We start from the raw sequence: 23,810 nt of genomic DNA, 5'->3' as shown, positions 1-23,810 counted from the left end.
ACATACATGCTTAAGTTACAACAATAATCATGGATCTTAGTTTATTGGTTTGTGGTTAATGTAACTAAAATATCTCATATTTCATAGACTGAAGTGAATAAAATATCATATATTATAAATCACAAAATGTTTGTTCATACAAGTGTTTACAAACTATAGGACCCTACAAGATTCAAGGCATTAACCCCAACAATCTCCCACTTGTTCTAAAGCTAGTGGGGTGTACAAGATAATCTAATTGCAAGTACACAAAACAATAAACTAGGGCACAAACGCCCAGTACAAGATCTTCCATTTGCCCTAGTCCAATCGTGGTTTGTCCGATAGACCCATACTCTGCAAGTGACCCTCAAACACTGTAGTCGTGAGGGCCTTCGTAAACGGATCAACAACGTCGTGCTCCGAAGCTATCTTCGTGATAATCATGTCCCCTCGATGCACAATCTCTCGAATGAGATGGTATTTCTGCTCTATGTGCTTATGACTCCGAGGCTCACAGGAATTCACCACAACACCACTATTATCACAATAAATAGTGATGGGCTTAAACATGTATGGAACAACTTCTATATCAGTCAGGAATTTCCTGAGCCAAACAACCTCCTTAGCAGCTTCACAAGCTGCTACATACTCGACCTCCATGGTGGAATTCGCGATGCACTCCTACGTGGTGCTTTGCCATACTACAACCCCTCTGTTAAGAGTGAACACTGATCCTGAAGTGGATTTCCTAGAATCCTTATCGGTCTGAAAATCAGAGTCCGTATATCCTGTAAGGATCAAATCCTTAGAACCATACATAAGCATGCAATCCCTTCTTCTTCGAAGATACTTGAGGATGTTCTTGACGACTGTCCAGTGACCCTGTCCTGGATTAGACTAATATCTATTGACTATCCCCACAACTTAGTAGATGTCAGGTCTAGTACATAACATCGCATACATCACATTGCCCAAGGCAGATGCATAGGGGACCCGTCTCATTTCCTCAACCTCTTGAGGTGTCTTAGGACACTATTCCTTAAACAATGTAACTCCATGCCGAAAAGGCAATAGGCCCCTATTGGAGTTCTGCATCGAGTACTTGATCAACATCTTATTAATGTACGATGCCTTAGACAGTGCTTGCATTTTGTTTTTTCGATCCTGAAATATTTGAATCCCAAGAACAAACTGAGCCTCTTCCAAATCTTTCATTTGGAATTGGGTCGCTAGCCAGTTCTTAACTGAAGTCAGTAAGCCTGTGTCATTCTCAATGAGAAGATGTCGTCTACATACAACACTAGGAAAACTATTAACTGTTGATGATTTTCTTGTAGATACAAGACTCATCAACACTTTAATCAAAGCCATAAGATTTGATCGCAGTATCAAACCTTATGTTCCAAGATCGAGATGTCTGTTTCAGTCCATAAATGGACTGATTCAGCTTGCAAACCTTTTGCTCTTGACCTCGGGCTATGAATCCCTCGGGTTGCACCATATAAATGGTCTTCTCAAGATTTTCATTCAGAAAAGCAGTATTGACATCCATTTTCCATATCTCATAGTCATAATATGAGGTACTGGATGGGAGGATGTGGATAGACTCCATCATGGCAACAGGCGAGAAAGTCTCCTTATAGTTGACTCTCTCTACTTGGGTGTAATCCTTTGCCACAAGTCTAGCCTTGAAAGTTTGCACCTTCTCATCAGCACCTCATTCCCTCTGATAGATCCATTTACAACCTATAGGTTTAACCCCATCAGGTTGATCTACAAGATCCCAAACTGAGTTAAAGTACATAGACTCCATCTCGAGATCCGACCAATTCATCTCTGTCAACATCCTCTATTGCCTTCTTGAAAGACAATGGATCTTCAACGTCGCCATCAGCTACCATAGTTAGGATTTTGATTATGGGTTCGCAACCCTCCCACTACGTCGAGGTTCCCTCAACACTTAAGGTGGATTTCACCTACTAGATGAACCCATATCAACAACTCTTATTGAGGTAGTAAGCTCTTCAACAACTCTTGTTGGAGACTCGGTAGTTTCTTTGGAAAGCTCATTCAACACGATTTTGCTTCTAGGACTGTGCTCCCTCATATGATCCTCCTCAAGAAAAGTAGTGTTTGTCAATACAAACACCTTATTTTCCTTAGGATTATAAAGGCAACCCTCTTATGTTCCTTTAGGGTAGCCTACAAATAGGCACAACCTCAAACGTGGTTTCAGTTTCTTAGGATTAGCCTCAAGCACATGTGATGGTAGCCCTAGATGCAGAAGTGATGTAAACTAGCTTTACGCTTATTCCACAATTCCAAAGGTGTTTTGGCAACTTGGAGGGAACACAATTCAGGATGTAAGCTGCAACCTCTACTGTAAAACCCCAAAACGAGTCTGGTAAGGAAGCACAACTCATCATCGACCAAACCATGTCCAACAAGGTTCGGTTTTTCCTCTCCGATACACTATTCTGCTGAGGTGTACCAGGTGCTGAGAGTTGGGAAACGATTCCATGTTCTATCAAATTGTTCTAGAACTCATAATCCAAAAACTTTCCACCTCGATAAGATCGAAGCATTTTAATCATTTTACTTAATGCATTTTCAACTTCAGCCTTGAACTCTTTGAACTTTTCAAATGACTCAGACTTATGTTGCATTGAATAATGTACCCATATCTCGAATAATCGTCAGTAAAATTGATGAAGTATTCATAGCCTCCCCTGGCTCGCATCGGACCATAAAGGTCTGAATACACTAACTCTTGAGGCTCTTTAACCCTATAATTTTTCCAGTCAAAGGTCTTTTAGTCATTTTGCCTTCAAGGCATGACTCGCACACAGATAAATAATGTTCTTCTAACTCGTTTAGAAGTCCATTATTCACTAATTTCTCAATCATATTAAGATTAACGTGCCTTAAACGTAGGTGCCAAAGTTGGACATTTTCTTTAGGAGAAACTTTGAGTTGTTTGTTTTGAGTTATGAAAGTTTTAAACATCTCTATGTTATAGAGGGAATTTGTTGCTAATGGCCCTAGCACATACAAATTGTTTTCTAGTTGAGCCGAACATATATCAACACCATTTTTCATAATAAACACTTTATTAACAAAAATATGTATGGAATAATTACATTCAAGCAATAACTTTACAGAAATTAAGTTTCTCTTTAACTCGGGAACTACATACACATCATTCAAAATGATAAACCTATTTTGTGAAGTCAACCGGAGACCTCCCACTGCCACAGCTAAGATGACGTGCCCGGTTCCAACTCGCATTGTCATTTCACCAGCACCAAGTTGCCGCTAGGAACTAATTCCCTAACATGAAGAACAAACATGATTAGTGGCCCTAGAGTCAATAATCCAAGAAGAATCATCATTTTCCACTAAACAAGTTTAAAAAACCAGTAAAACGTATTTACCTTGTTTCTCCTTCTTCTTCTCAGCGAGATAACGAGAGCACGTTCGCTTCTAATGCTCGTCCTGGTTGCAGCAAAAATATTTTCCCTTTTTAACCCATATTGGTTGTCTACCCCAAGGAGCAGCAGGTTGTGGGTTAGCAGGCGTCTTCCTCTTCCCCTTACTACCCTTCTTCTTCTTCTTCCACTTGTTGGTGCCGAAAGAAGAATGTGCAGACTTTTCTTGAGGGCGAACCTTTATGGAACTTTCTGGATGATGAAGCAACATTTACCTCACCAACCTTATTCTCCTTGCTTTTTAGCAAGGATTGGAATGTCTGCAACTCATTCAGTAGAGTTGTAAGGTTGCAGTCAACCTGTTCAGAATAACGTTGCTTATAAAGTGAAGGAAGCTTTCTAGTAATGACCCTAGAATAAGGCTAATGTGGCTGGCCTCATCGATGTTCAACCCCTTCATCTCCGCCACGTTGAAGTGGACCATCATGTTCATAATATGTTCATGACTAGATGTACCCTCATTCATTTTGGAGTTGAAGATGAACTTAAGAGCGTCGTGCCTGAGTTACGTGGACGGTTGTTTGAACATTCCCCTTAGGGACTCCATGATCTCGCGAGTAGTGATCATGGGCTCATGCTTCTTGGCCAAAATATCATTAAGGCTAGCCAAGTTATATGCTCGGGCCTTCTCATTCACCTATGTCCAACACTCTTACGCCTCTCGAACATTTCGAGCAGTGTTGAGAGGTGGAATAGGAGAACAATCCTTCATAAGGACGAACCTCAGGTCCTCGATGATAAGTATCGTGTTAATCGTGTTTTTTCAATTAGCATAGTTCTTGCTAGTCAGTTTATCGGTGGCTAAAAGCGATAAAATAGCGGTTGCCATAATTTTTAAAAGTTGCTGAAAAAAAGAACAAACTTAATGCATCTACTTGCATTACCACATTTAACACCAATTAAGTTTTAGCAAAATAGTTCTATCGTACCTAAGTGACATCTATTTTGTAATGATGCTCCAGTGAATCAGGATAAAAGTCACGTTGGGGTGATCGAGTGCCTCTTCACTGGAATGAGACAATCTCAACCATTAGACAGAAACAACTCCTTGTAACTGAATCTAACAGTTACCATTGTTCTGTCCAAAATTTATTAACATCCTTAACAATTTTGTGTAAGTGTAACCCCTCATTTTAGGCCCTAGAGTCCCGCCTTAATGCGCCCACCATAGGGAAAAAGCATATTATGACAAGAGACTAAAGCAACTCTATCCATCTTTGGAGATTGGATAAAGAGTTGTGCAAATACAACCATCCTTTAGGGGGACACTCCTAGGGTGCCTCGAGGCGATGCACGAGAACTTTATCCAACCTAATGAGAAAGACTAAGGGATATGTTGTCACACATCCTGCTCCCACTTACTATGAATATTCTCTCTATTCACCTTGGTATTGACCTACCCAAATGCTATCCTTTAGGGGGACACTCCTAGGGTGCTTCGAGGCTGAGGATTGATCTCACGGTGTGAACTTTTTAGGGAGAAATGTGTAGAAGTAAAGTGAAGTATCATATACCTCAATTACCTCCCATTTAATGTTCTACCTAGGGAGTCATTAACTTAGTAAATCCGGTTACTTATTTTAACTAAGTGGATATTTGATTTGCTAAAAAACAACACTTGCTTTTGATGATTAAACAAGTTTGATTCAAGTCTTATTAAACACTTTAACAGACTATCATCAAATTTCCATGTATGCAACAAATCTATCTAATTCACCTTTCTAGGTAAGTTCCCAGGTAGGGGTGCGACGTTTTCATCGACTTAAGTATCCCAACCTAGCCAAAACCAGCTTTAGCCAAAAGGTCCCTTGTAGATAGATTTGGTACATATTTAATCTTTTATTAGTCAATTTAATCCTATTAAATCGAATTAAAAGATTAAACTCTTAGGTTTCTAATCTCATTAGAACCGTGATCTTAGGCCTATCTCAATCAAATTTTCAAACTCTTTTAAAACATGACGAAAGCTAAAGTTTGCATGCAACTCTTTCTTATTGATTTTAATTCTAATTTCATTAATTATAACTCTTAAATGAAATAATTAAAATCAACCATATTGCCCAACTAGACATCCACAAGGTATTTATAACTTTTATAAATAAATCTAAGTGTCATGCTTCATGCAATGTTCATTCATTACTAATTTATATAACTTTTATATAACAAAGTAATGAATTAAGCATACATGCTAACATACATCCTTATATTATAACATTATAATAAAGATGATGCATGGATATGCTTTGATGCATGTATATATTATAACTCTTATATTATATGATGCATGAGCATGCTTTAAGGTAATTTAATCATGCAAACTACTATATTATAACACTTATAATATAAAGATGATGCATGAATAAAATGCATAACCTATGATGGGTTTTAAAACTATATGACATACAATATGACATATAAGTAAACATACATCACATGTACATTCAATAACAATTGATGGATTGGGAAAATTTATCTAAAAATCGGAAAAATAAAAGCTAACTAAAATAATTGAGTCAACCGGTTAAAACAGGCGAATCAGGTCTTGAATCACCCGGACGAAGCCTCGTAACTTGATCGTATAGCATTTCCTTCAGATCGTCGAATAACAAACATCGAGTATAAACGATCGTGTAGCGTTGATCGTGTGGCTAAGGACTATGCGATGAACATGAAAGTCAAGCGATCGTGCAGCGCATATCGAGTAACGCATGCCATGCAATCGTGCAGCCAATGACTATGCAATGAACATGATTGTTTACACGATCGAGTAGCAAGCATCGAGTATCATATACTGAGTGATCGTGTAGTTAGTGACTATGCGATGAGCATGCTAGCCTACACAATGGTTTAACGCGCATGCCATGTGTCGAGTATCATATATTCTGTGATCGTTTACCCCGAGTGTCTACGCGATCGAGTAGCCAACGCACCACGATCAAGTAAACTCTTTACTCGATCGTGTAGCATTAGCCATGCGATCGTTTAGCAAATACTACATAATCGAGTAGAACTTTTCTACATCATTGCATAGCCAAATATAAACGATCGTTTAGCTTGGGCTACACGACGCGACCATTGGATTCGTCTTCTCCCTTAAAGCGAATAACAACTCCTTGCATCTGAAGCTTTATCACGAACGACTCAAACAACAAAAACTTGAATACATAACTCGATTGCAAGTTAATTATACCTAAAAATGCATGGGCCCTTAGAAATTAACTTTTGTAAACATAAAGAAAGCTTTAAACAGAAGCAATCATCTTGTAAACATCCATCAACAATATCGACAACCACACTTAACACTTAAACGCATTGCAGATTACTTAAAACCCACCAAGACTGTAAATGACATTCAATACAACAATGAAATTTGGAAATCAAAACAACATGGCTCTGATACCAATTGAAGGAACTCTAAATATAGAGAACCTTTGATCGGAAGTGAATCATTCCAAACTCCATTGTGAAAGAACTTAAACATTTACAATCATATAGAAACGATTTTTCATTAAAGATAAATTACAACATGCTTCTAATCAAATAACAAAGAATAAGAGAGAATACATTTGAATAACTCTTTCTTCATGTATTTCCCTCGATCAGTCACCAACGCGTCGAACAACACGAACGCAACGAGCAACTGGAACTTCCTCGATCACCAGCGAGTAAAACTCGATCCTCGAACAGAACTAGACACCACCACAAGACTACCTTGGTATTCTCGGTGTGATAATTCATGAGTTGTAGGCTATGTATGATACTGGATAGAGGGATGGATTGGAGTAAGCGATAGGGATGGAAAAATTCCCTGCGGGTCCCTGACCCAGTCGGGACGGGGAATCCCTAGTTTGATCAAGTAATACTAATTTTAGTTAATTTTAGATAATAAAAATAATAAAATAAAAAGTGGGGATTTTCCTCGCGGGGACCCGAATCCGACCTCGATCTCGACCTCCCAAAACAAAGAATGGGGCGAGGATAGGGATTAAAAATCCCCACGAAGACGGGGATAGGGAATGCATCCCCACCCCGCCCAGACCCCATTGCCATCCCTAGTAGATGATTAGGTATGCGATCACACAATCGTGTAGTAGATGAAGTTTATCGTATAGACTCGACGCTCGATCGTTTAGTTAAAAGCACTATCGTATAGTGATCTCAATGCTCTATCGTTTAGTCTCTGATAACGCATGTTTCGTAGTCTTGAGAATTTTAAAATCAAATTTCTTTTTATCTCACAGTTGCTATAACATCTTGTATAAGCACCCACTATGGTTGGTTATTTAGGAAAAAAATATTAATGATCATATAGTTAATTATAAATAAACACAATAACCAACTTATCATATTATATTTATAACCTATAGTTTTAATATTAAATCATATGCAACATATAAACCATAGTTCTTTTCCTATTTTATGGCATTTAATATAAATCATATTTATATTAATTCCTCCAATCAAATAATAATGTATCAAATACATCATATCAATTATATCATATATAATTGAATCAATTTAATTATATCATATATAATCAAATTCTCTATTGTTAATTTAAACATTTCAAACTAACCCAAAAACGGATTCTCAACTTGAATCCATTGAGCTACCAATGGGACCTTATGGACTTGTAGCTTGAAGCTCCAACGGTACGTGAATAACTGACTAAACTCTTTAATCACGATATCCACCATCCGTTAATTACGGGGCATTCCACTAAAGACAGACAACTGCATTCTTCACACTACAGATATATTTCTGTGTCCATTAGATATAACCAATCAACAGTATGATGACCCTTCACAAATGGCTCATAAGTACAATTGAGCCAAATTACCGTTTTGCCCCTATAGTTACATCTAACTTCTTAACTCTTATCTTGTGGAGCTTTTCCCTTGTGATCATGATTTTGTATGGTTCTTTTGAAATTTGAATGATTTAAACGACCACCAATTAAGAATAATTATTTCTTCATTTGTCACGGTCACGACCTCGACCACGATTATTATTAAAGTTCTCAGCATTCACTTCAGGGAATGGTGTCGTTCCGATTGGTTGAGATTCACGATTTTTCATCAATACCTTGTTATTTTGTTCGACCACAATAAAACATGAAATTAATTTAAAATACCGTTTAAAACCTTTATCTCAATATCGCTACTGCAGAAGTATATTTGAGACATGAAAGGTAGAAAATGTCTTCTCTAACATATCGATATCAGTAATTTTCTCTCCGCATAATAACAATTTTGAACTGATTTTAAATAATCCGGAGTTGATCACTTATTGATTTGAAATCTTGTAGTCTTAAGTGCATACACTCATAACGAGCTTTAGAAAGAATAACTATTTTTTGATGATTATACCTCTCTTTTAAATTTTTTCACATGATACGAGGATATTCTATTGTACGATACTCTATTTTCAATCCCTCATAGAGATGATGACAAAGGAAAATTATAACTTTTGTTTTATCCTGGCTGGATGTCGTATTTTCTTCTTTAATAGTCTCCCCAAGATTCACAGCATCTGGGTGGATTTCGGCATCAAGTACTCACGATAAATAATTATTACCGTCAATATCAAGAGCAACAAATTCTAATTTTGTGAGATTTGTCATGACAACACTATCATAAAATATTGTATTTATGTTATAAATTTAATAAATATTGAATATGCAAAATAACATTAAATTTATTAATTATAACGAAGAGGGAAAAATTGACATACCTTTAGCGGGAAAAACGACAGGAGCTCATGTTGATACGTGTTGTGAATTTGAAGAGTACAACGAAAACACGGATATAGAGAAAATATAATATAATAATATATTTATATAATAATATTAAATATATAAAATATAATATAAAATAAAATGACTAAAAACATAAAATAATTAAAATTATAAAATTGGATAATATGAAAATTAGTGGAATTTTGAAAAGGCACCAATGTGTGTTTTTTAAAATCCAACAAATGCAGGCAAAATGACAAGTAAGATATAGACTTAGATGGACAAACATGAATAATCACAAGCCACATAGATAATATGAAGGGTGACACATGACTTTTGATACTAAATAATAATGGATATATATTTATTATTATAATATTCATAATAAATACTAATTTAATTGGAGATTTAAAATTTTTGGATTTAAATGGATAGAAAATTTGTGAAATGTAGAAGATTTAAATTTGCGAAGGGGAGGTTTAAAATTTGGAAGATTTTATTTGGAACTATATATTAAAATTTTAGTTTCTTCAGCCCTAGACCCACGCTCAGACCCGCCTAAATCTCTCTGTTCTCTTTCACGTTATGCGAGCAGACCCACGCCGCCACTGCCGCTCAACCGCCCGCCGCCTCCGTCGCATGTCCGCCGGCCGCTTCTGCTCAGATTCCCTCGCTGCTCCGTCGGAAAGTTTCTCCCTTGCCCAATCTATCTCTCTCTCTGTGTAGTTTGACAGCGTCGCCGCCGTGTCTGTATCAGCCGCCGCGATCAGACCTTCACCTCGCCGCCATCGTCGGATTTTGATTGAATTTGTGTAAGTTTCTGTTTTAAGTTTTGGGTTTTTGAATGGATTTTGTTGGACACCCATTAAATTGAAGCATGTAATCCTAGTATCAACTATGTGTTGGGTGTAGTTTCGAAAACTTTAAGGGGATTTGAACACTGTCCGGCAGAGATTGTGGTAAACTGGTCAGTCGTTGGTAAGTTTTTCTTTGGATTTTGGTTAACCTTGATACCCACTAAGCTTTGGCTTCATTATTGATTTCATTGTGATTTAGGAGGTTGGATTTGAAGTTTTGAGGGGTTTAAAGCTGCTGTCCAGCAACGTTAAAGGTTGTTTTTGGCGGTTTAGCTTTTGGGTCTGATTTTGAAGTTTTGAAGTGGTTTCGGATCAAACCACTTATTGGGTTAGTAGTTTGGAGTTTTTGGTAAGTTAAATTTGTGGTCTGGGATTTGGACATAAAGGCTTAATTTAAAATTTGGTTCATGTTCTAGGATTCAAGGTTGTGGTAACTAGGAGGGAGGTTGGTTTGCTTGGATAAGTATACATTTGGACTTATTTTTCGAGGTAAGTGATGTTACTACGCTTAAGTGCTAGGCAAAGAATTATTTTTTTTTAATGTTTTTGGCCTTGCCAATTAAATTGTATGTGAGACTTATGTTAAGCATGACATGTTTACATGTTTTAACATGAAATTTATTGATGACATTTATGATCAGTTATATGCTTGACGTTATTAATTATATGAAAACACGAGGGACCTCATGCATATGTGTATGCTACATGGAGTGTTAAGATTAGAATTTTAATCATCCTTTCCTTTCCGTAGTTATTGACTCCATGAAATTGATGCAAGTCCAACAGATCTAAGTTACATGTAATTGATGTGCTTAGATTGATCTTACGACGTTGGGTAAGATTGAGCTAGTAACTCTCCTAAGCACCATTTAGTTTGTTTAATAATCTTGAATCAAGTTTACGATATGAGATTGAGTTTTAATTTCAGAAATTATTTTAGGATTATCCAAGGACATTTGGTCGAGCCAACAATGTTTAAGTGATTTTACTATTAGTATACCCTGGTGCTTGGTTGGGAATTATGCATTCTAGTTGGCCAGGCTGTGTGCGCTAATGGTGTGACCTGATTTTGTATATTGGACTTAATGCCATTGCTATGATTGTGATGTGTATGAAAAGTTGTTATATGTCAATATGTGCATTTGTGAATAAGATGCATAATGAAAATTTGAGGTTGATGTATGCTTATGAGAAAATTACTCTGTGAATGTGAAAATGTAATGGGACCTCATGCATTTGTATGTATGCTTATGAGAAAATTACTATGTGAATGTGAAAATGTAATGGGACCTCATGCATTTGTATGTTTGCATAGTTGTTGATGTAGGTACATACACACATTCTCATGTTCTTGGCCTTTAATGGCTTTTCTTGTATTTCTTTTAAGTCTTGGTTGTTTAGTTATTGTGCTAAACCTTGTATTTAGGTGGATAATGCCTTTCCACAATTGGTTACCCTTTACTTGATTTCTTAAGGTTCAGTTTAGCTATTTTTACATCTTGCAACCCATTAACTATTTTTGCACTCATGACCTTCATACCTATAAATATGAAGGTAATTTGCCAATTGGCTAATAAGCACTTAAGGCAATCTTTCAGCCCCTTGTGTGATTGGTTGTTAAATTTAAATGTTATGATTTTGAACGTTGTGGTAAATACATTTCCCCTAAATATGCTCGGCTTCCAAACCAAGACTCAACTCTACTGATTGGATGCCAACTAACCACTCACAGGGGTAAGGTCTCAAGAGAGGTTTACACTATTAAGGTGTTGGTCATAAAATTTTTTAAAGGGGGAATGAATGAGTTGTCTACACAAAGTTGAAGAGAAAAGTTTAAACCTTGTGTGCTTGCACGTACCAATCCCAATAGTGGGGTTACTAGGTATTCTTAATATTCATTCTTTTCTTAAAATTACTATTCTCAGGTCTTGGCAAGGTGGACCTAGGCGATTGACGTGGTTTTGCTGGAGCGAGGTCATGGGTGACTTAGAGGATTTTAGCTATTTTTGAAGTTTGAAAAGGTTGGATTGTGGTTATGTAAATGGTTTTTGTAAGTGATGTTGAGGCAACCCCAAGTGTGTGCCTCAGGCAAGAAGCGAGGCGACCTGAGGTCTTCTCACCTCTGCGTAAGTCAAGGCGTGTGCCTTCAATTAGGTGCTCGCTTGACTGCGCCTTTGTGTGCCAAATAACTATACCACCTTATTTTTATTTTTTATTTTTATTTTTAAAATAATAATAATAGATAGAAAAATACTCAGAGGCGTACATAATCTAATTCCCAAACCCATGTGGAACGCCATGCAATGAACGTCAATTTGATTTTTAAATTCATCATAGACAGTTGGTGGTTTTGCATGCTTTTCAATTGAATTCTTCATCTTCCTCGTTTGACTTCAAATTCAACAACTTCTGTGCTTCCTCGACTTCTTTGTCAATTCTTGTTCTTCCCACATTCTTGTTCTTCTAACATGATCAAGAGTTTTGAATTTTTTGTTCGGTAGGCTTTGTCTTCTTCGTTTGATTCCATATTCGATTGATTTCTCTCGGTCCTTCTTCTTCAGCTTCTTTCTTCTTCGACTTCTTGTTGAGTTGTTGGTTCATCCATGAGGTGGGATTTTAATGAAATCGTTAACTTTTTTAATCATTTTTCCTTTCTTTAATTGAATATTCATTTTAACCATTAAAATATAAAATAATAATTTTTTTATTATTTAATCTATTGTATAATAAATTTGAAACTATTATTATTTTCATAGTTATTTAATTATATTATTAATTAATCTTAACTGGACGATGAAGAGAAGAATAACGAAGGAGTACTAGATGAGGCCTTAAATTTAGATGTAGATGATAGTAACAATTATTTAATTTTTTGTACAACAATTGCAGGGGTGGGGGATTGAACCTTCGACCTCTTAGATCGGAATGCATGCCAAGACCACTAAGTTAAACTCACTTTGGCCAATGATTATTTAATCTTAATTGAACATTGATGTTTTATGTTTATTATTTTGGTTCATTCTTAATACTTTGTGATGTAATGGTGTTTTGGAACTACTACGACTTGATTATTATTGCACATTTTTGACATTTTTAAGTTTTCATTATTTTGTATTGATATTTAAGACTTTGGTATTTGGATGTTTTCAAAATGTATGCTCTATGCTCTATATATATTTTATTTTATTTTTATCATCCATTGTGCCTCATTTTACTCGGACCTTGCCTTTTTGTCACCTTTGGCCTTGAGGCAATTAAAGGGCTTGTCGCCTTGAGGTGCACCTTGTGCTTTGAAAACGCTGATGTTTGTGTAGCCTCTAGAATTTATGTCTTATTTAGTTATTTCTAGGTTTTGCTTCTCTTTTGTAAAGCGGAAGTTTATGTCTTTCGAATCTCATCGTCTTATATGATTTTGGGCTTGTTCTTTGGTAGAACTTTAGTTAGTGAACCATCCTAGTTCTTTTCTAAAGTTGGATTTTTTCAGGTACGTGTTGCTCATACAACCATGTCTTGCCACAACCATGGCGATGAAGGTGATGTTGAGCTTCCTGCCAACAAGGAAGATGATGTGGTTGATGAGGACATGGAAGTCCTTCAGAGAGCCTATAGGCTTGTTGGAGTTAATCCAGAGGATTATATTAATCCTAGGCTGTCATCACCTGCCGTAGGAGATGCTAATTCTGGTTTTGATTCTGATGATGATGATTTCGAACTTCTTCGAAATATTCAGAACCGATTCTCGATTGTGGATGATGAGCAGCCGTTGAGTACTCTCCCACCAGTGTCCCTAGATGAGGAGGAAGATGAATTTGAGATGCTTCGTTCAATACAACGGCGCTTTGCGGCGTATGAAAGTGGTAGGTTTTTGGTAATTGTAAAGATTGTTTTATAAATGTCATGTTATATTGGCTGTTAGTCTTGAAGTTCCTTGGTTGTGATAATAATTACTCATTATGAGCTGCCCATTGTATATGGCATTTTCAAATGGCTTTGGGTTGCTTGGGAAGAATTGTACGTTCCTCCCCCAATCTAGGTTAAGTTCATGTTACCTAACTGCAATTTTGATGACTTTTCGGTTGATGTTTTCTTTTTTGAACTTTCAAATTACTTCCTTCGATGCATCTAACCAGAATTATTGATGTGGAGTGTTTCTTATGATCTGATTACAATTATTTTCTCTATATTCTTTTACAATTCTTGTTTCATCTCTATTTCTTGCAAGATCTTGTATTTTGAGTCTTTAGTTTACTAGTGGTTACTATTATTCACTCTTCTAATCAAATGGGTGAAACTAGTTCGAAATTACTTTGGTCACTCTTATGTTTCGAGCAATTTGTGGCCTTTATGTAGTTGGCTTCTATGCTGTAGTTACATCATTGATTGAACTACTTTCAGATTTGTGTTTAGTTGCTACGATCTTACTTGAATAGGATCTATTCAATTGTACATAGGTTGTACAATTGTATCCTTGAGTTAGAAGGAGATTTGTGTTTAGTTGCTATGGGCAATGATGCTTCACCTCACTCAAGATGCGGAAGCATCTATTCTCACCCCAAACACTTAATACTAGACTATGGAAGATTATGGCAAAGAGATTAAGGAAAGCATTCCCTAAACCATTTAACCTAAGAAAAGCATGGCGATATGGCAATTTCTAAAATACTAGGATACGGACACGTTGGGGATACACTATTTTTTTATAATATATGTAAATTTTAACATAAAATACTAAATATCTTCCACTAAAAAAAAGCATAAAATGTCAATTGTCAAGTTAATTGACCAAAACCATTATAGTTTGTAGATGTACAAATCAACAAAATATGTTGTCCAACATTCAACATAACAAAGCTCTCAATAGTCAATAGAAAATGAAATGAAATAGAAAGTAGTTTTCCATACAAAAGGTAGAAATCGCCAGGTGTCGTAGATCTTGGTTTGTTCGGGGAGTTTGGTCTCTTTCTCCTTTAGGTTCTGTCAGTTTTTGTCCAATAGGGCAACGACGGAGGTGGTCTCTCTTCTTTCCTTGATTGAAAATTTTGACTTTAGGTAGGAAAGGAAGGATGTTCGGGTGTGGAGTCCTTCCACTTTGGAGGGCTTCTCTTGTAGATCTTTCTTTCGGTTTTTACTAGACCCCTCTCCCACCGTTGAGTCAGATTTTGATGCTTTATGGAGGATAAAAATTCGAAAGAAAGTTAAGATCTTTTTTTGGCAAGTTTTGCATGGCCGTGTAAACACAACAAATAGGCTTATGAGATAGATGCCTTCGCTAGTGGGTCCTTGGTGTTGCATCCTTTGTTGGAAGATAGAGGACACCCTATCCAACAAATGGAAGACAAAGAATTATTAAAGAATCTTAAAGATAAAAATCTTAAATCACAAAAGGTTCTCCACATCAATTGTAATAAATATTTTTATTGCTTATTTGGTCATCAAATTGTGCTCAACACTTGCATTATTTTTTACGAGTGAACATCTTTCCCTAATTCATTATTAGCTAAATAAATGATTTTCTGGAAGGTGGGACAAGGAAGTCGGTAATTCTTTGGTAGTATCTTTTGAACTATCCAACTGTAGGTGTGTTCTTCATGAGCCTTATGAGTTTTGTGTGCATATCTAATAGAGCTAACATATTTGTGAAAGATTTTTAACTCTGCCATTTTGGAGTTGGCCTATGACAATATATTCATGTTCTTAATTTGTTATAGTTTTGACACCTAATGCTTTTGGGGATTTTTTTGGTATTTCTTGCTATATCATTCCCATTGTTATTGTTAAAAAAGAGAATAGGGAAGAGAAAAATAACAGGATTACGTGGAAACCCTAGTGCAGGGAGAAAAACCATGATATAAAGTCTTTTTCTTATTTGTTTTAAAACTGATACACTAAATACACAAGGATTCATTGTATAAATAGACAGTAGGGAACCCTAGGGTTCTTGCACAATTACATAAATGCCCCTAGGTTAAAAACCCTATTTCCAACACTCCCCCTCAAGTTGGTGCATAGATATCAACAAGCCCCAACTTGCTTACACAATAATTAAAATTTTGTCTCAATAACCCTTTTGTAAGTACATCAGCAACTTGTTGACTCGAAGGAATATAAGGGATGCATATGTTTCCACTGTCCAACCTCTCCTTAATATAGTGTCTGTCTATCTCCACATGTTTAGTTCTGTCATGTTGAACTGGGTTGTTTGCAATACTGATGACAGCTTTATTATCACAAAATAATTTCATTGGAAACTCATTATCTTGCTGGAGATCTGATAATACTTTCTTCAACCAGATTTCTTCACAAATCCCTAGACTCATGGCCCGATACTCTGCCTTAGTACTACTTCTAGCAACAACTCCTTGTTTTTTACTTCTCTAGGTGACTAGATTTCCCCAGACAAACGTACAATATCTAGACAACAGACTCTGTCCAGTCAGAATCAGTGTAAGCTTCAACAAATCGTTTATCGGTTTTCCTGAACATTAGGCCTTTACCAGGAGTTCCTTTCAGATACCCAAGAATACGTTCAACTGCTATCATATGATTCTCACAAGGAGCTTGCATGAACTGACTCACAACACTTATTGCATAAGAAATATCTGGTCTTGTGTGAGACAAGTATATCAACTTCCTAACTAACCGCTGATACCTTTCTTTATTAACTGGAATTCCATCATTCTTATCATCGATTTTCGCATTGTATTCTACTGGTGTGTCAACAGGTTTATACCCAGTCATACCTGTTTCCTTTAGCAAGTCCAGTGTATATTTTCGTTGAGAAACTGATATACCCTCTTTTGAGCGAGCCACTTCCATTCTCAGAAAGTATCTTAGCTTCCCGAGGTCTTTAATTTCAAACTCTCTAGTCATCTTTGTTTTTAGTCTTGAGACTTCTATATCATCATCCCCAGATAAAACAATATTATCAACATAGACAATAAGAACAACTATTTTCCCTGATGTTGATCTTCTTACAAAAAGAGTGTGATCGGAATGTCCTTGAACATATCCTTGTGCTTTCACAAACGTCGTGAACTTGTCAAACCAGGCCCTTGGAGACTGTTTCAATCCGTATAGTGATTTCCTCAATCTACACACTTTATTTTTAAATTGACTCTCGAACCCGAGAGGGGGACTCATATAGACTTCCTCCTCAAGTTCCCCGTTTAAAAAACACATTTTTAACATCAAGCTGGTGTAGGAGCCAATCTTTATTCACAGCTACTGACAAAAGCACTCGGATCGTGTTAAGTTTAACCACAGGTGAAAACGTCTCAGAATAATCCACTCCATATATTTGGGTGAAACCTCTTGCAACAAGTCTAGCCTTGTATCGGTCAATTGTCCCATCTGACTTGTACTTTATAGTAAACACCCATTTACATCCTACTGTTTTGTGCCCTTTAGACAAAGTCACCGGTTCCTAGGTTTTATTCTTTTCCAGAGCTCTTATTTCTTCCATAACAGCAGACCGCCATTCTGGTTTTTTCATTGCAACACTTATGTTATCTGGAACCACCTCAGTGTCCAAGCTAGTAGTAAAAGCCTTGAACTCGGATGTCAGATTACTATGTCATGTAACTATGCATAGGATATTTAGTACATGAACGGGTACCTTTCCTCAGGGCTATAGGAAGATCAAGTGACGCATCACATTCTTTCACCTCTTCAAGCTTCTCACCATGATTTACTATCTGTGTATCAAAAACTTCAGTAGTATCTTCCACATCATCATTACCATGGATCATTTCATCCTCCGTAGCTTCAATCATTTCATCTTCTACAGTTTCTCTTTCTATCACTCTTTTAGTATCACTGCTTCCTTCCCCCTTGTCATGCCTGCCTTCATCATTCTCCATACATAAATCAACATCATTAGGAATATACGTACCTAGATCTGATGGCAGGTCTGACTCCTGCACTGGAGCCGACAGTTTTGGTTCAATAGGTGACACTGCTTCCTTCCTGAGATACTTCCTGTAGTACGTTTTTCAAGGAACTTGATTGGTAGGAAGAACCAGACTATCATGATTAGGACTAGGCTTAGACAAGGTTTGAATGGGCGCTGACTCTAAAGGAATAGCATAAGAGGACCAGTTAGTCTCTTCATTTATGTTCTCCCCCTGAAGATGACTAACAGGAAAGAACGACTGATCCTCGAGAAAGGTGACATCCATAGAGATATAGTACTTTTGAGACGATGGGTGATAACACTTATATCCACGTTGATGGAATGGATATCCAACAAAGACACACTTCTGAGCACGAGGAGAAAATTTCGTGCGGTTTGGACCATGGGAGTGAACAAAAGCAACACAACCAAAAACCCGAAGAGAAACATCAGAGATCAACCGAGTAGTAGGAAAAGACTCTTTAAGCAATTCTAAAGGGGTATGAAGATTAAGAATACGAGAGGGCATTCGATTAATGAGGTGAGCAGCAGTAAGAACTGCATCTCCCCAGAGGTATGACGGAAGGGTGTCGGATAACATAAGAAATCAGGCTACTTCAACCAGATGCCGATTTTTACGCTCCATTTTGTTGTGGAGTGTAAACACATGAGCTCTGGTGAACAATACCTTTAGAGTCGAGAAATTCTCTGAAAGAGGTATTAAAGAATTCTCGCCCATTATCACTTCTTAAAATCCCAATCTTTGTTTTAAATTGAGTTTCGACAGTTGTGTAAAACTGTTGGAAAACAGAGGACACTTCAGATTTATCAGTGAGCAGGAAAACCCAGGTGAGACGGGTGTGATCATCTATAAACGTGACAAACCACCGTTTTCCCGTGGAAGTAGTAACCGGTGAGGGACCCCATACATCATTATAAACAAGAGAAAAAGGACTCGAGGGTTTATAAGGCTGAGAATGGAAAGAAACACGATGTTGCTTGGCACAAATTCAAACATCACAATTAAAAGAAGTACTAGCATTACGAAATAAATAAGGAAATAAATATTTCATATATTGAAAATTCGGATGTCCTAAGCGAAAATGCCATAACAGAACATCATTTTCAAAAACAGAGAAATTTAAAGACATAAACCCCGATTGGTGATCATTCCTAGAGGAAGCCTCGTCAGAAAGGAAGTAGAGTCCCCTGTCGTGCCGGGCAGTGCCAGTCGTCATCCCCGATTTCAGATCCTGAAATAAAACTGAATCAGGTGAGAAAATCGCCTTACACCTCAAATCTCTTGTTAGTTTACTGACAGATAACAAATTATATGATATTTTAGGCACCTGTAAGGTATCACATAAAATTAAACCATGAAACGGAGAGATATTGCCCTTTCCTGCAACAGGGGCAAAAGATCCATCTACAATTCGAATTCTCTCATTACCAACACTCGGATTATAGGACATAAATAACTCTGAGGAACTCGTAAGATGATCAGTAGCCCCTGAATCCACATTCCAAGGTTTCTTACCATTCACACTAATTAGGCCGAAAGAAGGAAAATTACCTGACTGTGCAATTGCACTCACCCCAACTGTACTTGAGCTGTTTTTACCGTAACCAGGAGATTTCTTCTGAGTTTGGTCATCTACTGAATCACTTGCCAGGGCATGATTAGATTTGTCATGAGACTGTCGTCGCCTGCTATTTGGGGCTTCCCGTGTAATTTCCAACATTGATCCTTCATATGCCAAAGCTTTTTACAATGTTCACAAACGGGAGGAGGTTTCTTATCACCATCAGTATTGGACGACTTGGCAACGAAAGCGGCTGCATCAGTAGTTGAGGTGGTATTATTCATGGAACACAAACGATCTTCTTCCAGCCGTATTTCATAACAGACTTCTCGAAGTGAAGGAATCGGGCGTTGACCCAAGATCCAACTACGAACCCCATCAAACTTTGGATTTAATCCAGCCAAAAACTCATAAACACGATCTGCTTCCTCAATCTTCAAATATTGCGCCCCATCCTATGGACAATTCTAGACAATTTCTCTACACAAGTCCATTTCCTGCTACAGCATCAACAGTTTGTTAAAATAAGAGGTAACATCTGTAGACCCTTGTTTGGATTCATGAATCTGTTTATGGAGTGTATATAACCGAGAAGCATTCTGTCGTTTAGAATATAGATCTTGCGCCGCCTCTCAGATATCCTTTGCTGTGGCAACATATAATAGCGGTCTTCCTATCTGGGGTCCCATATTGTTCACCAAGACAGACCATAGCAAGGAATCTTCTCCTTTCCAAATTCGTTCTTGTGGATCACCTGGGGTTGGCTTTGGAATTTTCCTTGTCAAATATCCAAACTTGTGACGCCCTTCCAAGGCCATCTGGATCGATTGAGACCAAGAAAAATAGTTCTGGCCATTTAATTTTTCTCCGATGATAAATCCTGCAGTATTACTAACCGAACCAGATAAGCAGGAAACGTTAGGCACTATAGGTAATGAGTTTACCGAATTTTCTGAATAAACCGGTTGAGGATTTGCACCGAACATCGTATCCAAATCAGAAATCTGCTGCAGGTAAGCCAACTGTTGTCTCACATCGTCTGGGTAACGAACTGAACCACAATTGAATGGAACAGGTGCTGGTTGCTCGAGACCTCGACTGTTGGATGTGAAAAAACCATCAGATCGGCTGTTGAAGGAAACTGGATCACCGAGTCGGGCTGGATGGGCTGAAAGTGGATTAGTTGGTGCAAAAAACTGGACAGATGAGTTTTCGGGTCGGGCGTGGGTCGGATCAGATCGGGTCAGCGTGGGTCAAAATTAAGGGTTGAGCTTTCGGGTCGGGTCAGGCGTGGGTTGGATCACGGGTCAAAAATAAAGGATCGTGGGTCGAAATTGAGGGCTGCGTTCTTGGGTCGGGTCTTGCGTGGATCGGATCGGGTCGGAATTAAAATCAACATACCGGTTGGTCTGCCTGGGTTCAACTCGAACCGGTCCGGTTTGCTCCAGACCGGTACTAACCTTAATTAGATCACACTTCTGCTCTTCGCCCCCAATACTTATCCCTCTGCGCTGATCGTGACTGTCGGCGATCAACCCCTCCTCGCGGCCAGTTTGTGCTTCACGTCTGAGACCGCCGACGACTCTGCCATGATCGTGATAGCTCTGATCGTGAATCGATGTTCCTCGCGACCGACTCCAGCTCCAATCGGATTCTGACTGGTTTCAGAATGGTGATACTCGGTGGGCTGAGGGCGATTTTCCAAGGATTGTACCTGAACGGGAGATATTAATTCCGGTAGGGCATCCTGAAAACATTCCTTTACCGTTGCTCAAATTGCCGTTCTCATGTCAAAACTTGAAGACCCATCAACAGAGGAGGATTGAGGTTGATTCTCTTCCATAACGGCTAGGTTTTCGTCACCGTGCTCTGAAACCATGTTAAAAAAGAGAATAGGGAAGAGAAAAACAACAGAATTATGTGGAAACCCTAGTGCAGGGAGAAAAACTACGATATAAAGTCTTTTTCTTATTTGTTTTAAAACTGATACACTAAATACACAGGAACTCATTGTATAAATAGACAGTAGGGAACCCTAGGGGTCTTACACAATTACATAAATGCCCCTAGGTTAAAAACCCTATTTCCAACCATTATAATTATACATTTTATAGGAAATGATAAAAACTTTATAAGAACAAACAAACAAAAAGAGACACTAGGAGTTCTAGCAACACTGCTTCCCAAAGTCCTAGGGGTGTTTGGGGTACTAAGTTGAGTTATAAAGTCTGGAATTAGGAAGTTTGTGTTTAGAGTGTAGAGTTATAAAATGATCTTCCTCGATAAACGTGCAAAATAGAGAAAGTGAGGAAGATGGAGTTTCTCAATAAATGTGAACTTCAATAGTATTTATTATTGAAGTTGAGTGATTTAACACTAATGTATAAAGTTGGTGGGCCAAACACCCTCTTGCTTTGCCCTTCAATTTCCAAGCATTTAGACCTTCAAAGAGCCAATCTTCTCTCCCCCAAGGAAGACAAGTCACAATCCCCCAAACACAATCTATAGCTGGATGGAGAAATGCTCAAGATCTGAACTTTCTTTGGAGCTTATCATTTGTCACGGCATTCAAGATCTGTTCTATAGGTTGTACAACTGTGTCCTTGAGTTCTAAAGCTTATTGTTTGTCATAAACTAGTCTAAAAGCCATCAACTAGAGGAAGATTTTTACTTTCTTCAAGCACTTGTTCCTCCAAACCAACCTAATTAGGGGGGTTTAAGCCTTTGTAGGGGACCTTGTCGAATAATTTCCATACCCATCAAGGGACCAGAAATCACGTAGAGCCCCGGAAAGCAAGATTTTACGGAGGATCAATCATTCCATGTCTTCCGAAAAATGTATTTGATTAGTACCCATGCCAAACCAAACAAAGGCAGGCAGATTTTTGGCAATGTCCAGCCATAGTCCGTTTCCTTTTTTCTGCTTAATCTCCATAGCCATATGCCTAATGGGATCTTCGCCCTCCTTAGGAGGTTGTGGTGTGAAAGAAACTCTAGAATTGTTCGTGATCAAGAAACTAATAGCGACTTTTTTTAGGATTTGGGTACTCTTTTTGCTTCTGTTTGGCTCTCTACTTCTAAATTCTTTTGTAATTCTAGCCTAACCCAAATTTATATTAGTTGAGTTGTTGTTATGTGGCATACCTCATCTCCCCCTCTGTGTATCTTTCCCTTGATAATGAAAGTTATGTGCAAAAAAAAAAGTGAAAAAATCTCCATGGTCATCTGTTGTCCATGAGAGTTCACTCCATAAATACTAGATATAACATTCTTCCAAAGGGGTTTCTATTCTTGAGTGAGCCTCCAAATCCACTTGGTGAGCATAGGAGAGCTTCGGTGATTGAGAGAATCTACTTCCAGCCCCCAAACGACATAGTCCAAGCTGCCCACCCCCTTTGAAAAATTGCAAGGTGACCACACCCTCTTTTGAAAGGAGGCTCCTCTGTATGCATTGTTATATATATTCTGTTACTTGTTTCACTTAAGCTCTAAATAGTTCTTGTTCTTTAAGAAAAGTCATATATTTAGAAAATTTTCATTTAATTATTTCTCAATATGTGTTGGAAGTTTCCTTTTAAGGATCTTTTTCCCTCTTACCATATTCCAAGATTTGTAACTTTTTTGCAGATGTTTTGAGCAATAAACCCAACGAGTCTCGTGACTATGTTGGGTCTCTAAAGATGGATTCTCACAACACAGCTGCTGAGAGCCAGACATCCTCAAAAAGGTACCAACATATTGTAGAACATGCAAAACTAATGCTTCTTCCTATTATTTTGGTGTGAAACTGCTTCTTCCTAATGATGGTGTTGTATATCCCTAAGGTTTTATTGAGTTGTGAATACCAATGTTGTAGGCCATCCATGGTAGCCTTTGAAAAGGGAAGCTTGCCAAAGGCTGCGTTGGCATTTGTTGATGCCATCAAGAAGAATAGGTCCCAGCAGAAGTTTATTCGTAGTAAGATGATTCATCTTGAAGCTAGAATTGAGGAGAACAAAAAGCTCAGAAAACGTTGTAAAATTCTCAAAGATTTCCAGGGTTCATGTAAACGAAAAACAACTTGTGCACTGTCTCAGATGATAGATCCTCGAGTCCAGTTAATTTCAGCTGCAAAACCACAAGCAAAGGATTCATCAAAGGTTAGATAATAATTTATGCTCATGAGTCTATTACTTTTGAATTATTTGTGTTACATTTACAAAGTATTGATTTGTATGTTATTTGTTTACAACTTTGATAAATATGTATATCAACCGCTTGTCTTATTTTGAA

General features: G+C 37.6%; 1 protein-coding gene across 8 annotated transcripts in view; it reads left to right on the top strand.

Annotated features, from left to right (window-relative positions):
* Positions 1-9,695: 9,695 nt before the first annotated feature.
* Positions 9,696-23,810, top strand: part of MYB4R1 (myb domain protein 4r1) — a 30,962-nt gene continuing 16,847 nt past the window's right edge. The window contains exons 1-8 of one of the 8 annotated variants that reach the window (XM_039049790.2): positions 9,696-10,019; positions 10,120-10,185; positions 10,264-10,392; positions 10,481-10,553; positions 11,990-12,085; positions 13,549-13,921; positions 23,166-23,265; positions 23,395-23,677. In XM_039049790.2, the coding sequence (XP_038905718.2) occupies positions 13,570-13,921; positions 23,166-23,265; positions 23,395-23,677 (735 nt within the window). In that variant the 5' untranslated portion in view covers positions 9,696-10,019; positions 10,120-10,185; positions 10,264-10,392; ... (1 more) ...; positions 11,990-12,085; positions 13,549-13,569. Of the gene's footprint in view, positions 10,020-10,096; positions 10,186-10,263; positions 10,393-10,480; positions 10,554-11,989; positions 12,191-13,548; positions 13,922-22,823; positions 22,949-23,165; positions 23,266-23,394; positions 23,678-23,810 lie in introns of those variants that run through there. The other 7 variants (XM_039049785.2, XM_039049789.2, XM_090307500.1 and 4 more) reach the window with 7 other exon arrangements.

This window comes from Benincasa hispida, chromosome 11 (genome assembly GCF_027475165.1).
Source record: "Benincasa hispida cultivar pf3 chromosome 11, pf3_genome.v1.1, whole genome shotgun sequence".
Classification (NCBI taxonomy): domain Eukaryota; kingdom Viridiplantae; phylum Streptophyta; class Magnoliopsida; order Cucurbitales; family Cucurbitaceae; genus Benincasa; species Benincasa hispida.
Note: the sequence above shows the minus strand (reverse complement) of the source record. Positions and strands in the feature narration are given on the sequence as shown.